General features: G+C 44.4%; 1 protein-coding gene across 1 annotated transcript; it reads left to right on the top strand.

The window, feature by feature from the left end:
- The first annotated feature begins 5,663 nt into the window (after positions 1-5,663).
- prkg2 (protein kinase cGMP-dependent 2) lies at positions 5,664-22,405 on the top strand. The gene is made up of 15 exons (XM_048243634.1): positions 5,664-5,856; positions 6,720-6,783; positions 10,308-10,385; positions 11,584-11,678; positions 12,465-12,533; positions 12,997-13,095; positions 13,930-14,074; positions 14,547-14,683; positions 16,192-16,281; positions 16,911-17,052; positions 17,719-17,882; positions 18,702-18,824; positions 20,161-20,223; positions 21,585-21,651; positions 21,875-22,405. The coding sequence occupies exons 1-15, from the start codon at positions 5,804-5,806 to the stop codon at positions 21,968-21,970; spliced, it is 1,485 nt and encodes a 494-aa protein (XP_048099591.1). The 5' UTR covers positions 5,664-5,803; the 3' UTR covers positions 21,971-22,405.
- The last annotated feature ends 644 nt before the right edge of the window (positions 22,406-23,049 follow it).

Here is a 23,049-nt window from a genome sequence, read left to right as displayed (position 1 = left end):
ACGGTACGATATGATACGATAGGCCTACAACTTTATTGTCAGTCAGGGCTGAAATTCTTTTTGCATCACCGGGCAGCTCATAGAAAGACAAGCTCTTATCTTTTAAATCCCAGAAGAAATTAAATCCCAGATCAGAATATATTCACCCAGGACAGACTACAGATGCAAAAGCCTTTTATCCCCTATGAAACTAGCATCCTCGGAAAGCCCTTTAGTGATGTACACCACCACCACCACCACTACTAAACCACTGATTACCTCTCGCATCTTTCTCTGATGTTCTTCTCAGGAGTGCTTGTTTGTATGGATGACGTCTGTCTCGGTCACCTATTAGAATGCTGCGTTGAGATGGAAATGCGAGCAGATGCGCCCCCGGTGCGTCAAGCCGAGCCGTGCCTGTCGCATCGCCTCCTCAAAGCAGCCAGCCCACGCCGGCCCCTGTGTTGTGTTTGCGCTGTGCTGTGTTGCTCCGTCCTGCACGGCTGCTGTGCCCCTGCTGTGATTCATAAGCCCCCTTCTTCCTGTGTCTTGGGAAACGCGCGCTAATGAGACGTTAGCGGAGAACGCTGGCTAATGAGACGTTAGCGAAGTATAGAGATTTTCGAGGCTGCAGTTTTCCAGCATCCAAGTGAAGGAAAGACATTGCAACATGCCTTATGTTACCCTGGGTATCTTTGTATTCAGTGCTAGCTGGTATCACCTTGGTTCTGATGTCCTCCTGCTGTTGTGTTTTTGTTGCTGTTTCCCCCACAGTGTAAAGAAGATGATCACGGACTCCCTGAACAGGAACCTGTACCTGAAGAGGCTGGAGGCCCCCCAGATCAGAGACATGGTGGAGTGCATGTATGAGAGGAGCTTCCAGCAGGGAGACTATGTCATCAAACAGGGGGAGCAGGGCAATCACCTGTTTGTGTTGGCAGGTGAGCAGGGTCACACATGCACACTTAGACATACACAAGAACACACTCACACATAGCCTGTGCATGTACCACCCCCCCCCCCCCACACACACACTTATACACTCAGAATCAGAATCCCCAAATTGTGTGTGTATCCACCCAGCAGCACTTACTCACCTACTCACTTACGTAACCAGAGAAATTACATTAGAGAGTAAGGATCTGGCACCTCCTAAATAATCTATTTGATTGCACTGCACTGCATATCAGTCAGCTCTCTAATGTGCTATTATGAACCACACAGAGTATGCACCAGTGTTATATCAGTAGGCAACCCACCCCCACCATGTGCACCAGTGTTTCTCATTCCTGTTGTTCAGAATGGACAGTGATATGGCCCTCTGCACAGAGCACCACTCAGAGTTCACTATGCACTAACAGACAGACGGGGAAATGCAGTATCCTAAATTTGGCACTGCAAGCCTGAGTGAATGCTCTCCATCAGCTCACTAGATGAGACACTCAGGAGGAAGCCAGGTGTTTAAGGCAAGGACATGGAGGGAGGGAGGGATGGAGGGAGGGATGGAGCGAGGAAGGAAGAAGGAGATGAGCAAAAAAGAGAGCACTGTCTAGCTATTTGTTTTTCTTCATCATGGTTCGCTGAGTACGGGCTTCGCTGAGTCCAGGCTGCGCTCACAAGTGCTCCTCTCTGCACTGCTTTTCCAGGCCAGTGAGTAGACTGGGGCAGCAACCGAGAGGCCAGGCGGAGAGGTAGAAGTGTAGGGGACTGAGAGTGTATAGCGCCCCCTACAGCTCAACACTGGTGGTGGCGTAAATATTATGTAATGTGCTTAATCAATGCATGTCAGTCACTACAGCTCATTCCGAAAATAATCTTTATTATGTTGATGATTTAAATCTCTCCATGACCTTGTGATTTGTGGTCACTTAGTTCAAGTTTTTGTGTGTACAGAATGGCATTTGAATGGGTGGGACTGTTTAAATTTGTGTAATGTAATAGCTCCTAACATTGTGGACACAGATCCTTATTTGTTCATGTTTATATCTATAACTCCGTGTGTGTGTGTGTGTGTGTGTGTGTGTGTGTGTGTGTGTGTGTGTGTGTGTGTGTGTGTGTGTGTCTGTGTTTCTTCTTACAGATGGTAATCTGGAGGTCTACCAGCAGAGTCAGCTGCTTACGTCCATCCCAGTTTGGAGCACGTTTGGGGAGCTGGCCATTCTCTACAACTGCACCCGCACCGCTTCAGTTAAAGGTGAGCTCTCTCAAACCCACCATCCGTGTGTGTGTGTGTGTGTGTGTGTGTGTGTGTGTGTGTGTGTGTGTGTGTGTGTGTGTGTGAGAGAGAGAGAGGGCACAGCCAACGTCACGGCACAGACAATCAGGGGAGAATAGGAGTCTGTTTGAGCCCTGATTGCTTATTGATGGCTAATTACTCTGTGAGTCAGAAGATCCAGACTCATCAAATACTGTGTGTGTGTGTGCGTGTATGTGTGCGTGTGTGTGTGCGTGTGTGTGTGTGTATGTGTGTGTGTGTGTGTGTGTGTGTGTGTGTGTATGTGAATCCAGGAAGAGTTTTTTTGCTGGGTTGTGGATTATCGTTTCTCAGGATGTTTGTCAAACCTTGCATGGAGACTAGATGATGTCTTCTTATTTGAAGTGACACTCCCTATATTCGCCGAACAGTCGCTCGTAAGCAGCGTTTCTGCAGGGAGAAACTAATCTAATGTAATCTAATCGATGGGGACACAGGGCTGTGGATGCGTCTGTGTGTGTCAGTGTGTGTGTGTGTGTGTGTGTGTGTGTGTGTGTGTGTGTGTGTGTGTGTGTGTGTGTGTTTGTGTGTGGTCCCGTTTCATCGCAGCTCTGTGCCGTGTTCCTCACTATATTTGTCCCTTGTGGGATTCAATGTCAAAGTGAATCGCAGTGAAGTGAGGGGCTTTTGTTTTGTTCTGCTTGTGTGTGTGTGTGTGTGTGTGTGTTTGTTTATGTGTAAGTGTGTGTGTGCGTGTTAGTGTGTGTGTGTGTGTGTGGGTGTGTGTGTGTGTGCACGCGTGTTTGTGTGTTTGTGCATGTGTGTGTGTGTGTCTGTGTGTGTGTGTGTGTGTGTGTGTGTGTGTGTGTGTTTCCCAGCAGTCATCCTGCCGTTAAAGCCTCGGCTGACCTCATTAGGCAGCCTGTCTGCCAGTGACTCAGCAAGCGCTGCAACGGTGATGTGTGCCGGCCGTGAACCCACGACACTGACGAGCGGAACGAGCCGTAACCGGGGACGACAGATCCCCAACCCCACCCCTGTCTTTTTCAAAGTGTTGAGCGCTGATGGAGCCAGAATCCGCACAAGAGAAGTGTCATGAGTTCAGACTAATGAAGCCAACTGAGATCAGAGCCTTGAGATCAGAGCCTTGTGTCAACATGCCGCGTCATCTACTGAAGCCTCCCTATTACAGTTCATTTAAATGGACGCAAATGTGTTCAGAGAAGCATAAAGCAAGCCATTTCAGCCCTCATTTAGCGCGTCTGCATTTGTTTCGTGCATTTTTCTAGTTTAGGTCCATTTGATAATATTTTGTGCATTTTTCTAGTTTAGGTCCATTTGATAATATAACATCTCAACAAGATATAATTTGTCATTAATTAATATCTTGTTTGGATTTGAAAGTCGCTATAGCCCTTAAAACCCCAATACTTTATAGTTAGTTTTGTACCATGTTGTCCTGTGCTTTTTTCATAATTATTCATTCAAAATAATCAATATATAACTTAAAAGCAGAGAGAGTTAAAGGTTTGTATTTAAGGACCTTTGTTCACTACAGTTCACTACAGATCAAATATACTCCTGATCACATCCATTCTGTATCAGTTAGGGTATTTGGAGAGGGGATTGGTGAGTTCGTTTGTTGGAGTTTCATTCAAATATTAACGGACATGATGTCCTCCAGAATCACTGACGATATCTTTAAAGGAATGTAAGATGTATGTAAGATTGTGGCCAAAACTGGTACTACAATCACTTTCAAATTACTGTAGAGCGGTGTATCCCCTTCAACCAGATGCTGAAACACTACTGACTTTGTGATTACTAGATAGGTGGAGGGTGGCGCATCAGGCCAAAACACAACATGACAACATCAACATCAGTTGAGGGCTGCAACTTCACTTTTTAAATTACAATATCCTGGCCAGACTACTGTTGTCAGTGATATAAGTATTTTAAATGAACATGATTTACCCCGCTGCTCATCCAGCTACACTGGCTACCTATGGCGGCCCGCATCAAATTCAAGTCTCTAACGCTTGCCTACAAAGTAGTCTCCGCTTCTGCTCCCACCTACTTGAATGCCCTCATACAGACTTACACTACCTCCAGACCGGCTCAGCTCCTCTGATCTAACGACGCCCTAGCTCTACCACCGGTAACGCTCAAGCCAATCCAAACTTTTCTCATCTGTTGTTCCTCGTTGGTGGAACACACTGCCAGTTCCTACAAGGGCAGGGACATCCTTTTCCACTTTCAAAAACTCCTGAAGACCCAGCTCTTTAGAGAACATCTACTCTCATAGCAACACTTACAACAAGTCTTACTGATCCTAGCACTCACCAGCCGTTTTAAACTGACAAGTAACTGTTAAAAACAGCACTCACCGACGCACTTATTCTTACTGTACTCTAATGTTTTTTTTAAACTGTCCTAAAATTGTGAGAATTGTTCTAAAAACATGGTACTGTTTACCATGTTGTTAGTCGCTTTGGTTAAAAAGCGTCAGCCAAATGTAATGTAATGTAATGTAATGTAATGATTTCTTAATGTCTAGTGACATATCAGGGCAATTTTATGATTAATTGAAATACATTTTTTACATTTGGTTCCTTAAAGCTAGATTCACTCTAAGTCTGAGTCAGAGCTGTGTGAGAGCCTGTGGCAACTTGAAATGCCAGCACGGAAAATGAAGCTGCAAAGTTTGCTGTACACAAAATTTGTGTCACTGCCAAAACTTTTGGCCATGACTGGACACACACAGACACACACACACACACACACACACTACACACACACACACACACACACACACACACACACACACATTCCCTTTGCAAGGCTCAGAGCATAGCATAATTTAGCTATGCTAGTTTTTTTCTCAGGGCTCCAGATTAGAATGCGGGTGACTCAGGGTTCAGGGTGCCAGTGCTGATGGGAAGTATAACCCCACTCCTCCATGATGACTAACATACTGGCTCTGCTTGTAGCCTTGAGGTCAGGGCTCCCTATGCAGTGAGGTGGGATAGAGTTCATACCAGTGCCAACCTCATTAAATTACACTCAGTCCAACTCCCTGAGCAAATTGTCCTAAAGCCCAAAGGTGTTCATCTGGTCCTGCTGTGTTTTGTTGTTTCACATTTGTTTGTTTGTTTATTTGTTTGATGTCGGATGCTTGGCTGGTGTACGGTCTTTGACTGGGTGTTTCCTTGCTTCCTTCCCTGTTAGGCTTGTGTGTTGTGTTGTGTGGGGTTTGAGGTCATGTGGTTTATGTTTGTATTCTCCGGTGTTTCAGTGAGCTTTGGTGTATTTCTGACCTAAGTGGTCTTTTGTTTCTCTGTTTCCTGACATGGTGGTGTATTTTTCTGCTTGAGTTCTCACTGACCTGACAATTTGGTACTGTTGAAGCTTCTCCATCCTGATATTGTGTCAGGTGGTTTGTGTCTGTGTCTGTGCTTGTGTGTGTGAATGTGTGTGTGTGTGTGTCTGTACTTTGACATGACAATAATTTGGTGCTCGTAATCCTGGTTTTGTGTTCTGTTTTTGTGTGTCATCTGACCTGTGTGTGTGGTTTCAGCGGTGACGAGTGTGAAAGCGTGGGCTCTGGATCGTGAGGTCTTCCATAACATCATGCGCATGACTGCAGAGACGCGACATGAACAGCACCGCAACTTCCTCAGAAGGTCAGGCTGCATTCATATTCTTACATAGCATCGTGCATACCGAAACACTCTGCAGTTGTATGCACTGCAATGAATTATCCATTTTGTACTCCATTTTGGAAATGCACACAAATAAACGACAAACGCACACACACACACACACACACACACACACACACACACACACACACACACACACAGTATAATGTGCAATATTGTGTAATATTTTAACATTCTGAGAATTAAACTAATCGGTCAAAAGATTGCTGATCATGCCAGCATGAACTCTCCATACTGAACTCTCGACTCTGCAGATTACTATCTCAGTGCTCTTCCAGTGGTTGAACTCCATAAACTTCAAACAGACAGCATGCCCATAAGGAACAGCCTCAATCAAATAAACAAATAGAAATACCTCTGCTGTTTCACATTTGCTAGTCGCTTAGCCGCATGCATTGAAAGTCGGGGTTCGATCCAATTGAATTTTATGCTAAAAAGGCCAAACAGCTTGACTGACCTTTTTGTTTGTTCTTTAAATAGTATACATTGAAGACATGGAAGAGACATGGAAGACTGATTTACTAATTTTGGAAAGACAGAGCTGATAAGACAAGCACAGAAATTATCGTAATCCTGTTACTGATGGCTTCCTCCTGCCAGTGACTTAAAAAGGCCACATATGCAAAACATTTAACCTATTACTGCCCAAATGTAATTTGTCCAACTTTCTTCCTGCATAAAACATGGGATGTCATTTCAAAATTAGGGATGCACTTGCAAAATACTTGAACAACAAATGTTTTATAGTATTGCTTTTATCTGTGCCAATGAATTCCATGCATCTTGTGTGACTGATGGCTCAGTTTTGCTTATCTATGTTGCAGTGTTTCTCTGTTGGCAAACCTGCCCGAGGACAAGCTCAGTAAATTTGTGGATTGTTTGGAAGTGGTAAGTAAAAAACAGCATGCCAGATATTTCCTCAAATTTTTACTCTTTGAGTTACAAAAAGACATTTGGACATGGTCTGCATGTGTTCAGTGAGTAAATGATTATGTAGTTTATGTAGTGGAGTACTGTGATTAGTGTGTGTGTGTGTGTGTGTGTGTGTGTGTGTGTGTGTGTGTGTGTGTGTGTGTGTGCATGTGTGTCTGCGCGTGTGTGTGTGTGTGTGTGTGTGTGTGTGTGTGTGTGTGTGTGTGTGTCTGTGTGCGTGTGTGCCCCTTACGATCACTAACCATCTTCGTATGCTTACTGAGTTGCCTACCTATGTGTATACTTGCATTAGTGCTGTCTGTCATTAGAGATGTGTGTGTGTGTGTGTGTGTGTGGGGGGGGGGGTGAGGATATTCTTACCATAATTATTTAACTAAGGCCAAGAGTCCTGTTTACCCAGGCCGAGGCCTGTGATTGCCTGGGGTTGGGAGCGACGGGTCAGGGGAGTGCTGCTGACTGATGGAGCCTTCAGTACTTCTCTTCCCACAGACCGCATCAATTATTAAGCCCCCTTTTTTGCTGAAGTGAGGCTTTCTCATAGTGTTTTATTCAGTAACACTGTGTCGACTGGCACTCTGTTATGCAAAAAAGGAAAAGGAGTTAAGTTCTTCAAGGACATAGCTCTCGATGGCCACCACCCCCTCCCCATCACCAGCACCACACACACCAGGGAAGAATAAGAACTGGAGAATGCAGCTCTTCAATCACTATGATGTGGGTGATTACTTGGATTGAGCTCATCTCTGGGGGAAAGTGTGTGAAGTGTGTGTGTGTGTGTGTGTGTGTGTGTAACCCAATAGTGGCCACAGATGTTGGGGTCAAATTCACAGGATAATGTGCAGAATTAACCTGCGATGATTGGAATACCAGAAGATAAGAGCTGAGAATGTGAGATGTTTTTCCTTGGAGTCCCCTGAAGACCCTGTGATGAGATATTGGGAGGGGTCCTGGGGTGGCTTTGATGGTCATTGACTAGGGATGCCTAGAAAGATTCCTTTATATTAATCATCAGTTGAGGTCAATGTTCGACAAAGCGTGACTATTAGTATTGTTAGATTGTTAAAAATGGATTGCCTTTATTATACAGAGAATTTATTATGACCGCCGCGCAGCGAAGTTTTTCTTTTTTCTTTTTCGCATGTCCAAATTTCCGTCAAGGATTCCCGGGACACTGAAAGACCGGGGTAGACGAAACTTGGTGGGCATGTAACCCCACATGGATAGCATGGAACCATCGTTTTTCGTTTTGATCTGTAGCCCCCCCGCTGGATTGCACCCCCCGAAAGGAGGAGAACCGTAAGGTTTAGGAGGACCATTTTTTTTTTGTATGTTGATCTCTAGGGGCCATGTCAACCCATTCCATAACCACTCATTTCATGTATAGCGCCACCTAGTTAAACACAAAAAAGTAAAAATGAGGTGTTGTAATCGCAGGTATCTGTGACCTAACATAGTCAAAACTGCACAAAATTGGAAGTGTAGGATCATTATGACACCCTCTGAATGCACGCCAAGTTTCGTGGAATTCCATTCATGGGGGGCCACACAATAAATTAATTTATGTTACTATACACCAACTGGCCTGTAGGTGGCCGGAGACAGTTTTCTGTGAATATCTCGAGAACCGTAGGGCCTAGGAGGTCCACCTTTTTGTATGTTGGTCTTAAGGGGCATGTCAACCCATCCCATTACCACTTATTTCATGTATAGCCCACCTAGTTAAAAAATTAAAAGCAAAAAATTAGGTGTTTTCATCACAATATCTCTGGCTGACATGGTCAAAACTGCACGAAATTGAAAGTGTAGGATCATTATGACACCCTCCAAATGCATGCCAAGTTTTGTGAACTTTCGTTCATGGGGGCCTTACAATAAAATAATTTATGTGTACATTTAGTGACCGTGACACCAACAAGGATTCCCGACACTGAAAGACCGGGTACACGAAACTTGGTGGACATGTTACCCCTCATGGATAGCATGGAACCATCGTTTTTTGTTTTGATCTGTAGCCCCCTGTACTGGACCCCGAAAGGAGGGTAGGGCAGACACAGTTTTCTGTGAATATCTTGAGAACCGTGAGGGGCCTAGGATGACCAATTTTTTCCATATGTTTGCCTCCAGGGGTCATGTTAACCCATTCCATGTGCACACATGTGCATAAACAGATACACACGCACACACATACATTCACAGTAATCATAATGTGATGACACATACTCACACAGTAGACATATGTACGCATGCATGCACATGCACAAACACGCATACGCAGGCAAACACACAAGCACGCACACACACACACACACACACACACACACACACACGCACACACATAAACATAAACATGTACACGCACACATGTACACAATTCAAGAATTTCTCAGAATTATGAACAGGCAAGATGGGGGTGGGGTTGTATAAAATGAATTTTACATGTGAAATCTATGAACTAATCATGTTTTGGTACTTGTTGTCTAGCAGATACCAGTGAGAATTGAGTGTGGATAATGCAATTTAGTAAGACAGTTAGAATCATATAGGCCTTTCAGCATGATTTATTTTTGTGGAAAAAATGTGCTGGACTGGGCGGCGGTCATATTTTGTTATCTAGTTATATAGAAAGTTTTATCTTCAAAATTGTATGATCTTGTTAGGGAGGATCTACTGACTGAGAGAGTTAAGGAAGTACCACACACCTTGAGCAGCATAGTATTTGAAAAGAGACACTGGTTGGTAAAGAGATGCTATTTCAGAATATTGCAGCTCACTCCAGGCAGCTTCACTTGTAGTCTGCCAGGTCCACTTTCTGCTGAAAGCAATTTAACAGAGAGCTTACATTTATAGAGCAGAGAGCTTAGCTGACCTAGGATATTTCTTGTTAAAAGGTCATAATGCACGAAATATCTTTGGCTCTGAAGCCCAAGCCTGGCAGATTCATCTGTGTGTGGCTCCCCAAAGCCCACTGATGGCTCACTGCACTGAAGGTCTGACGGCACTGACGGTCGGTCAGTCCGGGTGTCTGATGCGGTTTTAGGCCTAATTGAGTGTTGTCCTCTCTGGCTGCCTCTGCCTCAGTGTGTGTAGCCTGCCACTGTTGACTGAGATAAGCTGGTCAGAAATAGGCCTAATTGCCCCTGGGTTATGTGATAGGGGCTGATGGTGAGAGCTGGGTAAATATGTCTCCAGCTGACAGCTTAGACGAGACTTAGAAGGGGGAGCTGCAGACGTCCTGTTGCATCCTGAGGGACGTCTGATTACCGGAAACTAGACCCAGCGGACCGTGAAAGATCAATATCTACTGTGAAGAGCCTGTACTATTATCTTCCCATCTCTCCATCTTCCTCTCTTCGTCTCGGTCTCTGTCTCTCTCTCTCTCTCCTTCAAGCCCTTGTGTTTTCTCATCCTGTTTGTTGTTTTGTTTTGTTTTGTTTTTCTTCTCTCTCTCTGTTTTTCTTTTTGTTGTTGTCTTTTCTCAGGAATACTATGACAAGGGAGATTACATCATCCGGGAGGGTGAGGAGGGGAACACTTTCTACATCATCTCCAAGGGAAAGGTAAAACAACAAGAGCCACACCCTATTAACATCTCACCATGTTCTCTGTTTATGTCCAGAGACGTCAACATGCCCAATCAAAAACACTCATCTAAGTGATATTTGCACTGTTAGAAATCAAGGACATGGTGTTGACAAGCTCTACCGCAGAGACTATGTTATGCCAGCCAGTGATGCAAAATTGAACGGTACACAAACACAGCTGGTAATGTGTGTGTTTAGAGTCAGAGGGAGTGGGGGCATGAGAGTGAAAGTGAGATGTGTGTGTGTGTGTAACCAGAGAGGGGTGAGACAGAGATCCTCGGGGATCAGCAGTCACCATTAGGACTGGTGAATCAGGACCGGAACAATCCTCTCACTCTACTTCTCCAGGGATTGTGTGTGTGTGTGTGTGTGTGTGTGTGTGTGTGTGTGTGTGTGTTAGAGTGTGTGTAGGGAGCTGTTATGATGAATGTGTATGTGTCTAGATGAGTGTGTGTCTGCGTGTCTGTCTGTCTGACGGTCTGTCTGTCTGTCTGCCTGTGTGTGTGTGTGTGTGTGTGTGTGTGTGTGTGTGTGTGTGTGTGTGTGTTTGCCTCTCAATAAGAATGTTCTTAAGTGCAGGAAACGGTGCCACCCAGGCGACCGGTGGGTCTGGGGGTGTAATAAACCCATTAGCATTGGCCACCAGGAGCTCTGTTTGTGTGTGTGTGTGTGTGTGTGTGTGTGTGTGTGTGTGTGTGTGTGTGAGGGGGTCACAGAGGCCACCGCTGAGCATTTTCCTTCCCCGTGTGGAGCTCTCCACTGGGGCTCTGTCATCACCAACCTCCACCCTACCCTCCACCCCTGGAAGGGCAGGGTTTCAGGAAATCACTGCCAGTAATGGGGAATGACAAAGAGATTATTGCACATAGCTGTGTGTGTTTGTGTATAGTCTGTGTAAAATGCTTAATAACAGATTTGTGAAATGCTTAATAGCAAACATACAGTTCTCTATTTAATTTTTGACAATGTATGATTAGAAACAAAAAGGCAAATTTAAACCTAGAATCAGTCTTTGAAACACACACACACACACACACACACACACACACACATAGGTGTAAATACAGTACCGTACCTGTATGTGTTGTCAATCAACCTTCACTGATGAAATAAAAACTATTTCAGTGACATGTGTGTCCATTCATATGCATGTGTGTAAATTGGTGTGCTTTAGGTGAAAGTGACCCAGAGCACGGAGGACCACTCCGAGCCCCAGGTCATTAACATGCTGCACAAGGGAGACTACTTCGGGGAGAAAGCACTGATCAGGTAACACCCCCCACCCCTTGCATAAAGCTAACTTTTCTCCCTTCCTTTCTGCCAACATTTTCTCCAATGCACTCCTCTCTTTCTCCCTCTCTCTATACCTCCACCCCATACGTCTGTTCATCTCCCCGTCCCCGACTCCTCTTGTTCTTTTTACTTTCGGGAGAATGTATCAGGTGTAATCAGGTGACAGCACCCCCTCTTTCCCCAGTCCACACAATCCATCTTTCAGTTCTGTATTCATCCCTTACTTCCTCTATTCATCCACCTCATACATGTACATACATTCCTCCTTTTTTTACCTGCCCCCCCCCCCCGGCCCCAGGTCCCTCCTTTCTCTGTACACACATCCTTTCATCTCTTCTCTACTAGTCCCTTCCATTCCTCCCTTTCTAGCTTTTTCTATCCATTCCATTCTCTCTCTCTCTCTCTCTCTTTCTCTCTCTCTCTCTATCTCCCTTCTTCTCTCCTTTCTCAAAAACTGCTGTTCCATTTCCATCTCTTAACCCCTGACCATGGTGTGGCCAGACAGCCTGACCTAATGGCTCAGGAACAAAATGAGCAGATTAACCTTTGACCTGTCAGAGAGAGTGACATGCCTCAGTGTCTAAACACACTTTCTCTGTGTGTGGGGTTCAAATGGTATTTACATGTGTGACTGGAAACTGATGGGCATGTGTGTGTGTGTGTGTGTGTCTATGTCTATCTGTCTGTCTGTCTGTCTGTCTGTCTGTTTGTCTGTCTGGTCTGTCTGTCTGTCTGTCTGTCTCCTCTTCCTCTCTGGGGCAGTGATGATGTGAGATCAGCCAATATCATTGCAGACGAGGATGGATTGGAATGTCTGGTTATTGACCGAGAGTAAGTACCCACCCCACCCTGACTGTGTCAGAACACACAGATGTACAGAACCAATTAATTTATTACACTTCCACTCAATCAATGATTTATTCAGGTATGTTCTTTTACTGCTATTCATGTCATTATTTTCTATCAACACTATTAGTATCTATTAACACTATTCTTTACGCTACTATGCAGTATCTTTCACCGCAGATATGCCACACAAGGCTTGTCTCATTACGTGTCTCAATGCACCGTTAGTGTTATTTTGTTTGGCTAGTTTATCATTTGTCATCTATCTTCTTTTTTGTCAAGCATTGCATTGCAGAAAGCACAAGCAAGTCAAGTTAAAAGTTTCTTCAGCGCTCTGCTCTATAACGTTTGGCTATGTTTCTCTTTTTTCAGTAGTGCTACCTCACAGCCAGTTGTTTATCTCCTAAATTATTAAAAATGCCCTGAACATATCGGTTTTCTTTTCTAGAACCTTCAATCAGACAGTAGGGACGTTTAGTGAGCTTCAGAAATATCTACAGGGCTATGTGGAGATACTGGACCGAGATGACAAGAAGAGGCATGCTAAGTAAGTTACCGCTGATGGTTTATTGAAGGCTAGCACTAAAGCTACTTGATGTCAGTGCTGAACTCACTGGATATTAGCACTGAACCTTAGCATATGTTAGCACTGAAGCTACTCAGAGGTATCGCCGTCATTAATGGGTATCAGCACTGAAGCTATTGCATGTTAGTGTTAAATCTACTTGATATTAGCACTGAAGCTGTGGTAAAACTGTTTTTTATGTTAGCGCTAAAGGTAATAGAGGTGTCGCCTATTTAAAACCTCATAGCAAAGTAGCTGTGTACCATCATACAAGTATCAATATTAATGCGCGTATTACTGTTACGGTGTGGTATAGGTCTATGATTCACTTGATGGATCCACATAGGATGCATACAGTATGATGCCCAACATAAATCCTTTATGAGTGTTATTTACTATTCATCATATAGATAGGTCTGAGTTTATACCACACATTTCTATCAGATGTTCTATCAGTCATGTTCTACCAAAATCATATGCAGTGGTGTGTTTTTTTGGTTTTACCGTATAAAGCCTTTATTACAATGTTATATAGGATAAATAAGTACATAAACATTTCTAATTGAACATTTTTAGGGGTATACATGCATGTTATACTCACATATAATAGTGCACCCATTTCAGTCAGCAAAAATGGCTGATTAGGACAAAAACTCCAAAGTGTTTGAACAAAGAACCCTTCATCGCAGTTTTCTGTGTGAAATTTGTATGGGTGATGTTGACGAAGCCAAATGTCAGATTCCACATTACTCCCGTGTTCCTGAGAATGTAAATGAGTGTAAATAAGAGTAAATATGAGTGTTCCTTGTCCCACAGGAAGTTGACCCCCTCGCTACAGAGCCCTCCCCTCTCCCCTGGGCTCATCGAGCTGAGCGAGACCGACCAGAGCCCCACGCCTCGCCTCAGCAACCTTGAGGTCATCACCACACTGGGGGTCGGTGGTTTCGGACGTGTGGAACTGGTGAGAGTGGGTCAACTTAGAGTGTTATTCATACATTAACATGTCACATGATATTCTGAGCAGCACTTTTTAGTGCATTATTCATGCAAGTAGACATGGCAACATGATACTAATACAAGCCATAAACTTCATACTAACTATATATAAGTACATATTGCTCATCAGCTCACAGTTATACAGAGGTAAATGTATAAAATGAATGCCCTAGTTGTTACTGATAGTATCCCGAACTATTTAAAATAGAAAGGGTCCCAGAAACACATTTGCCCATACAACAAGAGTGTTTATTTATCAGATCACAGATACACACACATACACACACATTCTTACCAAACATTTCCTCCATGCATTCATGAATCTTGGAATGAATGCCTCACATTTGTTTTAGCTGGTATCTGCCAGTCACTGATCTTAAAGTGAAACCTAGGTCGGTGATTGGCTCAGAGATGATTGAGATAGGTGTGTCTCACAGGTGAAGGTGAAGAACGAGGAATTGACATTCGCCCTGAAGCGCATCAAGAAGGCCCACGTGGTGGAGAACAAGCAGGAGGAGCACATCCACTCAGAGAGGAGAATCCTGACAGAGGTCAACTCACCTTTCATCATCAAGTGGGTTCATAACTCCATTTATCAGAGCCAACTCTCTTCACGTGACCAGTGGTCGTGCTGTTGGGATCACCCTTGGTCCATTTTAATGTCAAATTCCGTTTTCTTCATCTATTGGGCTCTAATCTGTTCCCTGCTTGACCTGTATGAATTCATTCATTCATCTAGAAAATAAACTTGCCATAATATTTCATTTTAATTACTTTACTTGTCTTTACTTTGCTTCCTGGCTTGTGCTAAGAAAAATGTAGCAATATTTACATTCTGACTTTCGATTATAAAGAAGTTCCTTTATGATCAGTTAATTGACTTATTGTGTAATGATATGAAAGATGCTAATCAGAAGCAAAAAACCCATCACCAGTGCAGCAGCAGCCATTGTTTCCTATTCACAGCAGTCAATTAAAAAAGTATATTGGTCCTCTGAATGATATATGGCACATTCTGTTCCATGACATTTGCAGTAGTCATGAATAATTACATTGTTGCATTGTGTATGTCATAATGCTACTATCACATTAATAATACTCATACTAAAGATAGCCTTAGTCACACATAGTGACTGCAATCTACTGAAAGGCTCACTGCTTCACGTGAAACTAAATGCCACATGGCTCACAGCTGTGGTACACACATAATCAAAGACAATCAGGAAGGAGAACAAAGAAAAGAAATGCATTCCCTTGTAAATCCTGGCCCACATATTAGGCCTGTAGCTGAAGAAATTTTGTTAAATGTGTATAAACTTCGGTTAACAGGTGTGAAATTACAGTAAACGTTTCTCTTAATTTTACTCTATGGGGATGCATATCAACCTTAAGCATCTGTTCATGTCACACATTCCATATGCATTTACCTCCCCAAAGTCAATAGTTCAACCATGGAGAGTGGGCAGCAGAGTGTCCCATACAGAAGCACTTCCCCCTAACCTTAACGTGGCCCAGGGTCTCTAATAGTTTTAGAATTCACATCAGTGTTGATATAACGAGACAGTGTCATAGGACTGATTGAATACTCAATCATGAGTCTTTGATCATTGGGTTTAGTCCAACACATGGCACTCCTGGGGCTTTGGCTATTTGACTGTGAGGTGTGCTTATTGAGTTGGTAGCTCATGTTCTCCAGACTTCATATTAAAGCCATTTGTCTGGCCTTCAGAAACAATTCAGTGTGTGTGTGTGTGTGTGTGTGTGTGTGTGCGTGTGTTTACTGCCTGTATATGAATGTGTGTGTGTGTGTGTGTGTGTGTGTGTGTGTGTGTGTGTGTGTGTTTTGCATCTTTTCATAATTTATTTTTCGTTTTTTGCATTGTTTATTTATATATTTATAAATGATATTTATACAATGAGGTGGATAGTGATTTAAATCAAGCTTCATGAAACATTTGCATCATAGTAGATGCATTGTTTGCTGTGGTGTTTCTTTAACCCTACATTTGCAAAAATTTCCTAAATTAACTAAATCCATCTATCTATCTATCTATCTATCTATCTATCTATCTAAACCCCCAGGCTTCACCGCACCTACAGGGACACCAAGTATGTGTACATGCTTCTGGAGGCCTGCTTAGGAGGCGAGATCTGGAGTCTCCTCAGGGACCGGTATGGTCACGCACCAAATACAGTTTTAGGTTGATTTAGATGCTGACAGAATAGACTATAGTCGATAACACTTTACTTGACAGTATCGACATAAGAGTGACATGACACTGTCATGAACACATAATCCTACCCTCTAACCCATATCCTAACCCTAACCCTAACCCTAAACCTAAACCTAATCCTAACCTAACTTCTTATGACAAAAAACAAATGACACTTAATAACAGAAGCGTTATGTCATAAATGTTTATGACGTGTTTATGACACATTCATGAGAGTGTCATGTCACTCTTATGTCGATACTGTCAAGTAAAGTGTAACCCTATAGTCTACTGACATATAGGTATGCAGTTGGCAGTTTAGCTCACAGTTTATATTCAAGGGAGAGACAGGCAGCTCAGTTGCCTACCACTCTGCTACCTTCCACCTTTCTAGATGTTACATAATGTGGCCTGACAGCCGCTGTTTTAATGTGAAACATGCATACATAATTCTGCCTCCTCATTTAGACGCTCATCTATTAACCGCTACACTTCCCGCGCATCTGGGATTACGTAAGCAGGTGCTAGCGTGGATTTAGAGCTGAGTGTATACTGATTTCATGTTGATGTTGCCCCATCCGTGCCCAGGGGAAGCTTTGATGAGCACACGGCCAGGTTTTGTGTGGCTTGTGTGACCGAAGCCTTTGACTACCTCCACCACAAGGGAATCATCTACAGAGACCTGAAGCCAGAGAATCTCATGCTGGATGCAGAGGGGTACATTAAGCTGGTAGGCGCTTTGGCCATTTGCTCTTTACTGATTGGTTAGTTTAAGCTTTGGTTCATTATCAGTGTTGCAATAATCTTATGGAATTACTGCATGTTTTCTATAAGGAGATACATAATATGATTCTTAATATGACAACAGATTGTGCTTTAATGTAACAATTTATTACACTCACCACACATACAACTTTTAAATTAACATATAATTTTAAGTAAAGAAGAATAGACAAAAAGATGAAATACTATCAGGATATGTGTAGTGATAAGAAACAAAAGTGTAATGTGAGTCAGGACTACTGTATGCATAAAAAAGCAACAAACAAAAAAAAACAACGTGTGCTGGAAGGTACAGAGGGAGGATGTCCACTCCCCAGCCCTTTTATGGGCCCAGCAGCCATCAGACAAACTAGCTGTGTCCACTCAACCCAGTAGGACAAACAGATAGACAGAAAGCAGGCAAGCTTGATCATTCAACAGATCTACATCTGCACACTAGATGGCGCTGTAGTTACTGTAATGAGTATTCTCATTGAACATTACTCTAACTGAGGCTGAATAGTCTCTATAATATAGGGATGTATGTGCGGTCCACTGAAGCACTGGAAACTGCCGGTTCATGTCTCACTTGCCCCCTCACTGCCCCCCTCCTCTTCATCCTCCTCTTCCTCAGGTTGACTTTGGCTTTGCTAAGAAGATGAAGTGTGGCCAGAAGACATGGACGTTCTGTGGCACGCCCGAGTACGTGGCCCCCGAGATCATCTTGAACAAGGGCCACAGCTTCAGCGTAGACTTCTGGTCCCTGGGCATCCTTGTGTTTGAGATCCTGACGGGAAGGTCAGTGGTCCTAGCCTCACCTCTCTCCCTCTCTCTCTCACTGAAACAATAGTGAGATCACAACATTTCTAGAATATTAATCTAATTCAAAACTATTATGATAAATGATAAGTACTAGCTATGCAGCACCAGCCGTTTCAAGACTTGTACCCTAAATCCTTCATGACATCATTGTCTCTTCCCAGACTTCACATAACAACATTTTGTTCATTGTCATTCCATGTGTATCAAGAGACAATTTTACACCCTAGACAAACATGTACACCATAATAATGCAAGATATATTGACACATCGTTCTTTGCTAAATGTATTTACCAGCTGTCTTACATAATCTGGTGACACTTTAACTCTGGATTTAAATATTTTACACTAATGGGCTCAGGTCAGAGGCTGAGAGACATGCAGCAATTTGATGCAAAAATGATGAAGTGTGTGCGTATGTGTGTGTGTATGTTTGGGGGTAGGTACAGTCGGGGTTTGAAACCAGCTGTTCCAGAGGACCTGCAGTCTGTCTACTACCGCCTTCTAGCATTAATGAAACTTCATTTCAGCGGGGTGGACAGATGTAGTTGTCTTAAGGGCTCTCATAGCAATTAAGACAACTGGAAACCAGCACGCACATGAACTTATGGGGAGGAGGTTGAGGAGGAGGAGGATGACAATGATGCAATGACGTGGTGATGCTGTAATCTTGTTGTTGTTCTTGTTGATGATGAAGATGAGGATGAGGCGGAAAGTGTTTTTTTTTTATTTAGTTAAGACTAAAACTGATCCAGAAGGGGAAAGCAGACCCATGTGTGCATGTGTGCTGTCCTTAGTCCTCCGTTCACAGGCTCGGACCAGATGATCACCTACACCTTCATCCTGAGGGGCATCGAGTCGCTGGACTTCCCCAAGAGAATCACCAAGAGGCCAGCGGACCTCATACGCAAGCTGTGCAAGTACGCAACCACACACACGCACACACACACACACACACAGACAGACAGAAACACACACACACACACACACACACACACACACACACACACACACACACACACACACACACACACACACACACACAGACACACACACACACACACACACACACACATACAAACACTCTCACACACACAGGCATATTGAACTAATGTTAACATGTTTTTCAGCGTGGGGTATTCCATCATCATATTGGTGTTTGGTGATGTAGGCTACTCCTTTACTACACTCACTTCTGAACAAACAAGGCATATAGGTTGATCATGTAGACTACTAGCCTAGAAATCTAGACGCACCCTAGCGGCAGCAAATTTGCAGCCATGGGATGTGGGTCTGGCTCGTCAGGCTAGTAGATTACTGCTGTCATATAGCCTACTGATTCTTACATTAAATAATTTTAAGTCATATTGTTTACTCTTTTATCCTCTCTACTTGTCCCTCATGGCCTCCTCATTGCTAATTTTGGGCTCATCATCATCAGGGACTGGCTGATGAGGCTACAATTTTTACTGCATAGCCACACAGATCAAGGTTTTGTTATCAATATTTGCAAAATATTCGCAAAATCTATTCGCAATGTTGGATGACACAAAAAGGGTAATATTTTAATTAATTTGATAAGTTGCTTGCGAATATGTTGACAACACTATAACGTCCAATTGCTATCTCTCTTACCAGTTGCCAGTGTCTGTCTTAGAAAAAATCTGGATGCTTGGCACATTTGGCAACATCCTCCTCCAATGCCTTCCTTTCTTTTTTTACCTGGCCTGTCCAGTCCCTCCTGGCCTCTTCATACCATCCATCCTCCCTGAAGCTTATCGCTACGGTAGGGCCAGCCCGGCTATCGGTAGGCCTCTCTGAGAAAACTTTTTGGAAATGACGGGCTATATGGACCCAACCAACTCTTTTCGGGAGGGGAGAACTCCGTCACATGGTAGGCTACAACCCATGCAGAGGCTGTGGTGTCAGGCGTAGATTGCGGAACGTGAGTGGCCTACTTTAAGAGAAGATAGACTAACGTGGCAAATGTCAATGTTTTTCCTTGACCGGTCCAAAAGTGAAGCGGCCCACCGGGAATTCTCCTGATTCTCCCGATTACCCACCCCGGGCCTGCACACACACATGCAAAGCCATTCACACACCAAGCACACTGGAGTGGAAATGTGATGTCAATGTGATCTAACGCACTGGACAAAATGACTGCTTTGTAATATTGCAAAAGTGATCAGTCATGAAGGAGCTTCAGTATTGCTCTTTGTGACTGTGTCTCTCTGTGGCCTTCTACCCCGACGGCAGGCAGAACCCATCTGAGCGTCTGGGCAACCTGAAGAATGGGATCACAGACATCAAGAAGCACAGGTGAGACAGGCGTGACATCAGACAGAGAGAGACAGACAGCACTGTTCCTGCTGTCGCCCACGCTTCCCGCTCACACAGGCAATGTGTCTGTATTTCTCTTCTCTAGTCTGTACCCACAGTTTGTTCTCTCTCTGCATCCCTCCCTTCCTCTCTCTTTCTCTCTTAAATAAATAGCTTTCCCCCTCTTCCTCTTTCCATCTCTCTCTCAATGTATTTCTTTCCCCCCCAACAGGCCTGTCTCTCCCCAGGTTGGCCTCTCCTCTCCTCTCCTCTGCTCTCGTGACCGGGGCTGTAGTGCATTAGTGGGGTGGCACTCAGAGGGGTAGTAATTGAATAATGGGCTAAAAGTGAACAGATGGGCAGATAATGATCTTGACCCGCACGTGTCCCACTCCTCTCTCCTCTCCTCTTCCCTTTCTCTTCTCCTCTTCCTTCCTCTCCTCTCTCTCCATCATCTCATCCCTTTCATCTGTGCAAGATCTCCTGCCCTGGAGGCCTTGGGGCCTAGTGTGTGTGTGTGTGTGTGTGTGTGTGTGTTCACCAATGACCAATGTTCACCTTTTCACCAACTTGCCCTGGCCATGCACCTTACACACACACACACACACACACACACACACACACACACACACACACACACACACACACACACACACACACACTTTTCAATCGCAATCACACACACACCCATTTATATCAATGTTGTCAAATTATTCTTTCTCTCTCTCACATTTTCTCTCTCACACACACACACACACACACACACACACACACACACACACACACACACACACACACACACACACACACACACAGTGGAGCATCCGGCTATAGCTGCAGCTGTATATCTCGGTTGCGGTGTTGCTCTGATTCTTCTAAAATGCTTGTGGCTGGGGTTCCGCGCCCCTGGCTGCTCGCTGGTGCAGGAATGCTGATGTGTTATTTGGAGAAGAATTATGGGAAATGTAAATGCAGCCATGACCCAGGCTCACCCCGACGATACATCCCAGAATAAGCCTGCACATGTGGGGTCAGGCCCGTCACGCCGGCAGCCTGATCTCCCCGCCTTAATGTCCACATGTCTTCACTGACCCCAAGTCACACACAAATGCACTCGTGCAATGCCTGCCTGAGTGAGTGTGGTTCTGTTTTTGTTTCAGATGGTTTAGTGACTTCAGAAACACACACACACACACACACATGCACATACAGAAGCGTACGTGCACACACAAACGCATAGGCACGCACACATGCACACACGCACGCATGCACGCACGCACACGCACACACACACACACACACACACATAATGTGTGCACTGACCTCAGGTCAGCGCGAGTGAGCCCCTGTTTGTGTTTCAGGTGGTTCAGTGGCTTCAGCTGGTCTGGGCTGAAAAACCGGACCCTGAAATCCCCTCTGAAGAGAGAGGTTAGTACAGCGCGGGCCAGTGTCCAGCTGCCTGTGGATCAGCAGTCTGACCGCATCAAAACACATCTGTTATTTTTGCAGCTTGGCCATGCTACTGTAACGCTGTCTCTTCCCCTACTTCTGTCTCCTTCTATATCTCTCTTTTTCTTTCTTACACACACCCTCTATCTCTCTCTCTCTCTCTCTCTCACTCTCTCGCCCCATCTCACTATCTATTCTTCAGCTGATGGGACCCACAGACCACAGCTATTTCGACACGTATCCACCTGATGAAGACATCCCACCGGACGAGGTGTCTGGCTGGGATATCGACTTCTGAAAGTGTTTGGTCTAGTCATCACTCTGTCTCTCTCTGTCTCTCTCTGTCTCTCTCTCTCTATCTCTCTTTCTGTGTGTTTCTCCCTTAAAAACCTTTGGGTGGATCTAAGTGTGTAAGTGTGTCAAGAGTGGCCATGAAGGCCGGCACTGCAGGGTGTGTATGGAGTGTGTGGTTCGTGTCAAGGATGGACACAGCCAGAGCAAGAGCTGTCACGACGGCTCTGTGTCACTCTGATGTCCACTTTGAGAGGCATCCCAAACAGACAAGGGTCCGCAGGACGTTAGCCTGAAGTCACTTCCCAGGACCACTCTACACATCACAGGGCTGCTCTAAAGTCTTTTCCAAGCTCACAGCCTTTAGAGGACTCTCGAAAGGATGCTCTCAGGGATGGAGGATAGCATATCAGGACTGTTAGGAGAGAGAGATGGACAGAGATACAGAGAGATAGAGGAGGGTGGGGAGGGAGAAGAGAGGGATGTAGAGGGAGAGAGAGAGAGAGAAAGGGTGGAGAGGGAGAAGAGAGGGATGCAGAGAGAGAGAGAGAGAGAGAGAGGGTGGAGAGGGAGAAGAGACCTCAGACGTCAGATAAGTACAGCGAGAGAGACGAAAAAGAGGAACCAACGTTAAAAAAGTCTCCAGGTCATTCAGGTGTTTTAACAAGTGCAGTAAGTTCAAGCTAAGATGATTACAGTACATCCAATGCTATTAGTTTTAGTCTCAGGAAGAAAGGGGAAAAGTAGACTTTGTGTGAATGTGTGTGCGTGCGTGTGTGTATGTCTCTCTATCTCTGTGTGTGTGTGTGTGTGTGTGTGTGTGTGTGTGTGTGTGTGTGTGTGTGTGTGTGTGTGTGTGTGTGTGTATGTGTGTGTGTGTGTGTGTGCATGTGTGTGCATGTGTGTGAGTGTGAGTGAATGCGTGCGCCATGTGTTAATGACAGCAGGGAAATGGGAAAAGGAGAAAACTTCTACCGTCTGACGCTAGTGTGACCCAGACAGCATCTTATCTGACTCTAGCCCAGATCAGGACTCGACCCTGCCCAGTGTCCAGCCTCATCTGCAGGCCCTGACCCAACCCTGCCC

The sequence above is a fragment of the Alosa alosa genome, chromosome 5 (assembly GCF_017589495.1).
Source record: "Alosa alosa isolate M-15738 ecotype Scorff River chromosome 5, AALO_Geno_1.1, whole genome shotgun sequence".
NCBI lineage: Eukaryota > Metazoa > Chordata > Actinopteri > Clupeiformes > Clupeidae > Alosa > Alosa alosa.
This window is presented reverse-complemented; position numbering and strand designations above follow the sequence as displayed.

What these genes read in the sequence shown, in the direction of transcription:
- prkg2 (XM_048243634.1), top strand. Translation starts at nt 5,804, where the DNA reads ATGCGCATGACTGCAGAGACGCGACATGAACAGCACCGCAACTTCCTC. An exon ending in TTGTGGATTGTTTGGAAGTG is followed by an intron (nt 6,784 to 10,307) that starts GTAAGTAAAAAA and finishes GTCTTTTCTCAG; the next exon opens with GAATACTATGACAAGGGAGA. An exon ending in TTTGAGATCCTGACGGGAAG is followed by an intron (nt 17,883 to 18,701) that starts GTCAGTGGTCCT and finishes TGCTGTCCTTAG; the next exon opens with TCCTCCGTTCACAGGCTCGG.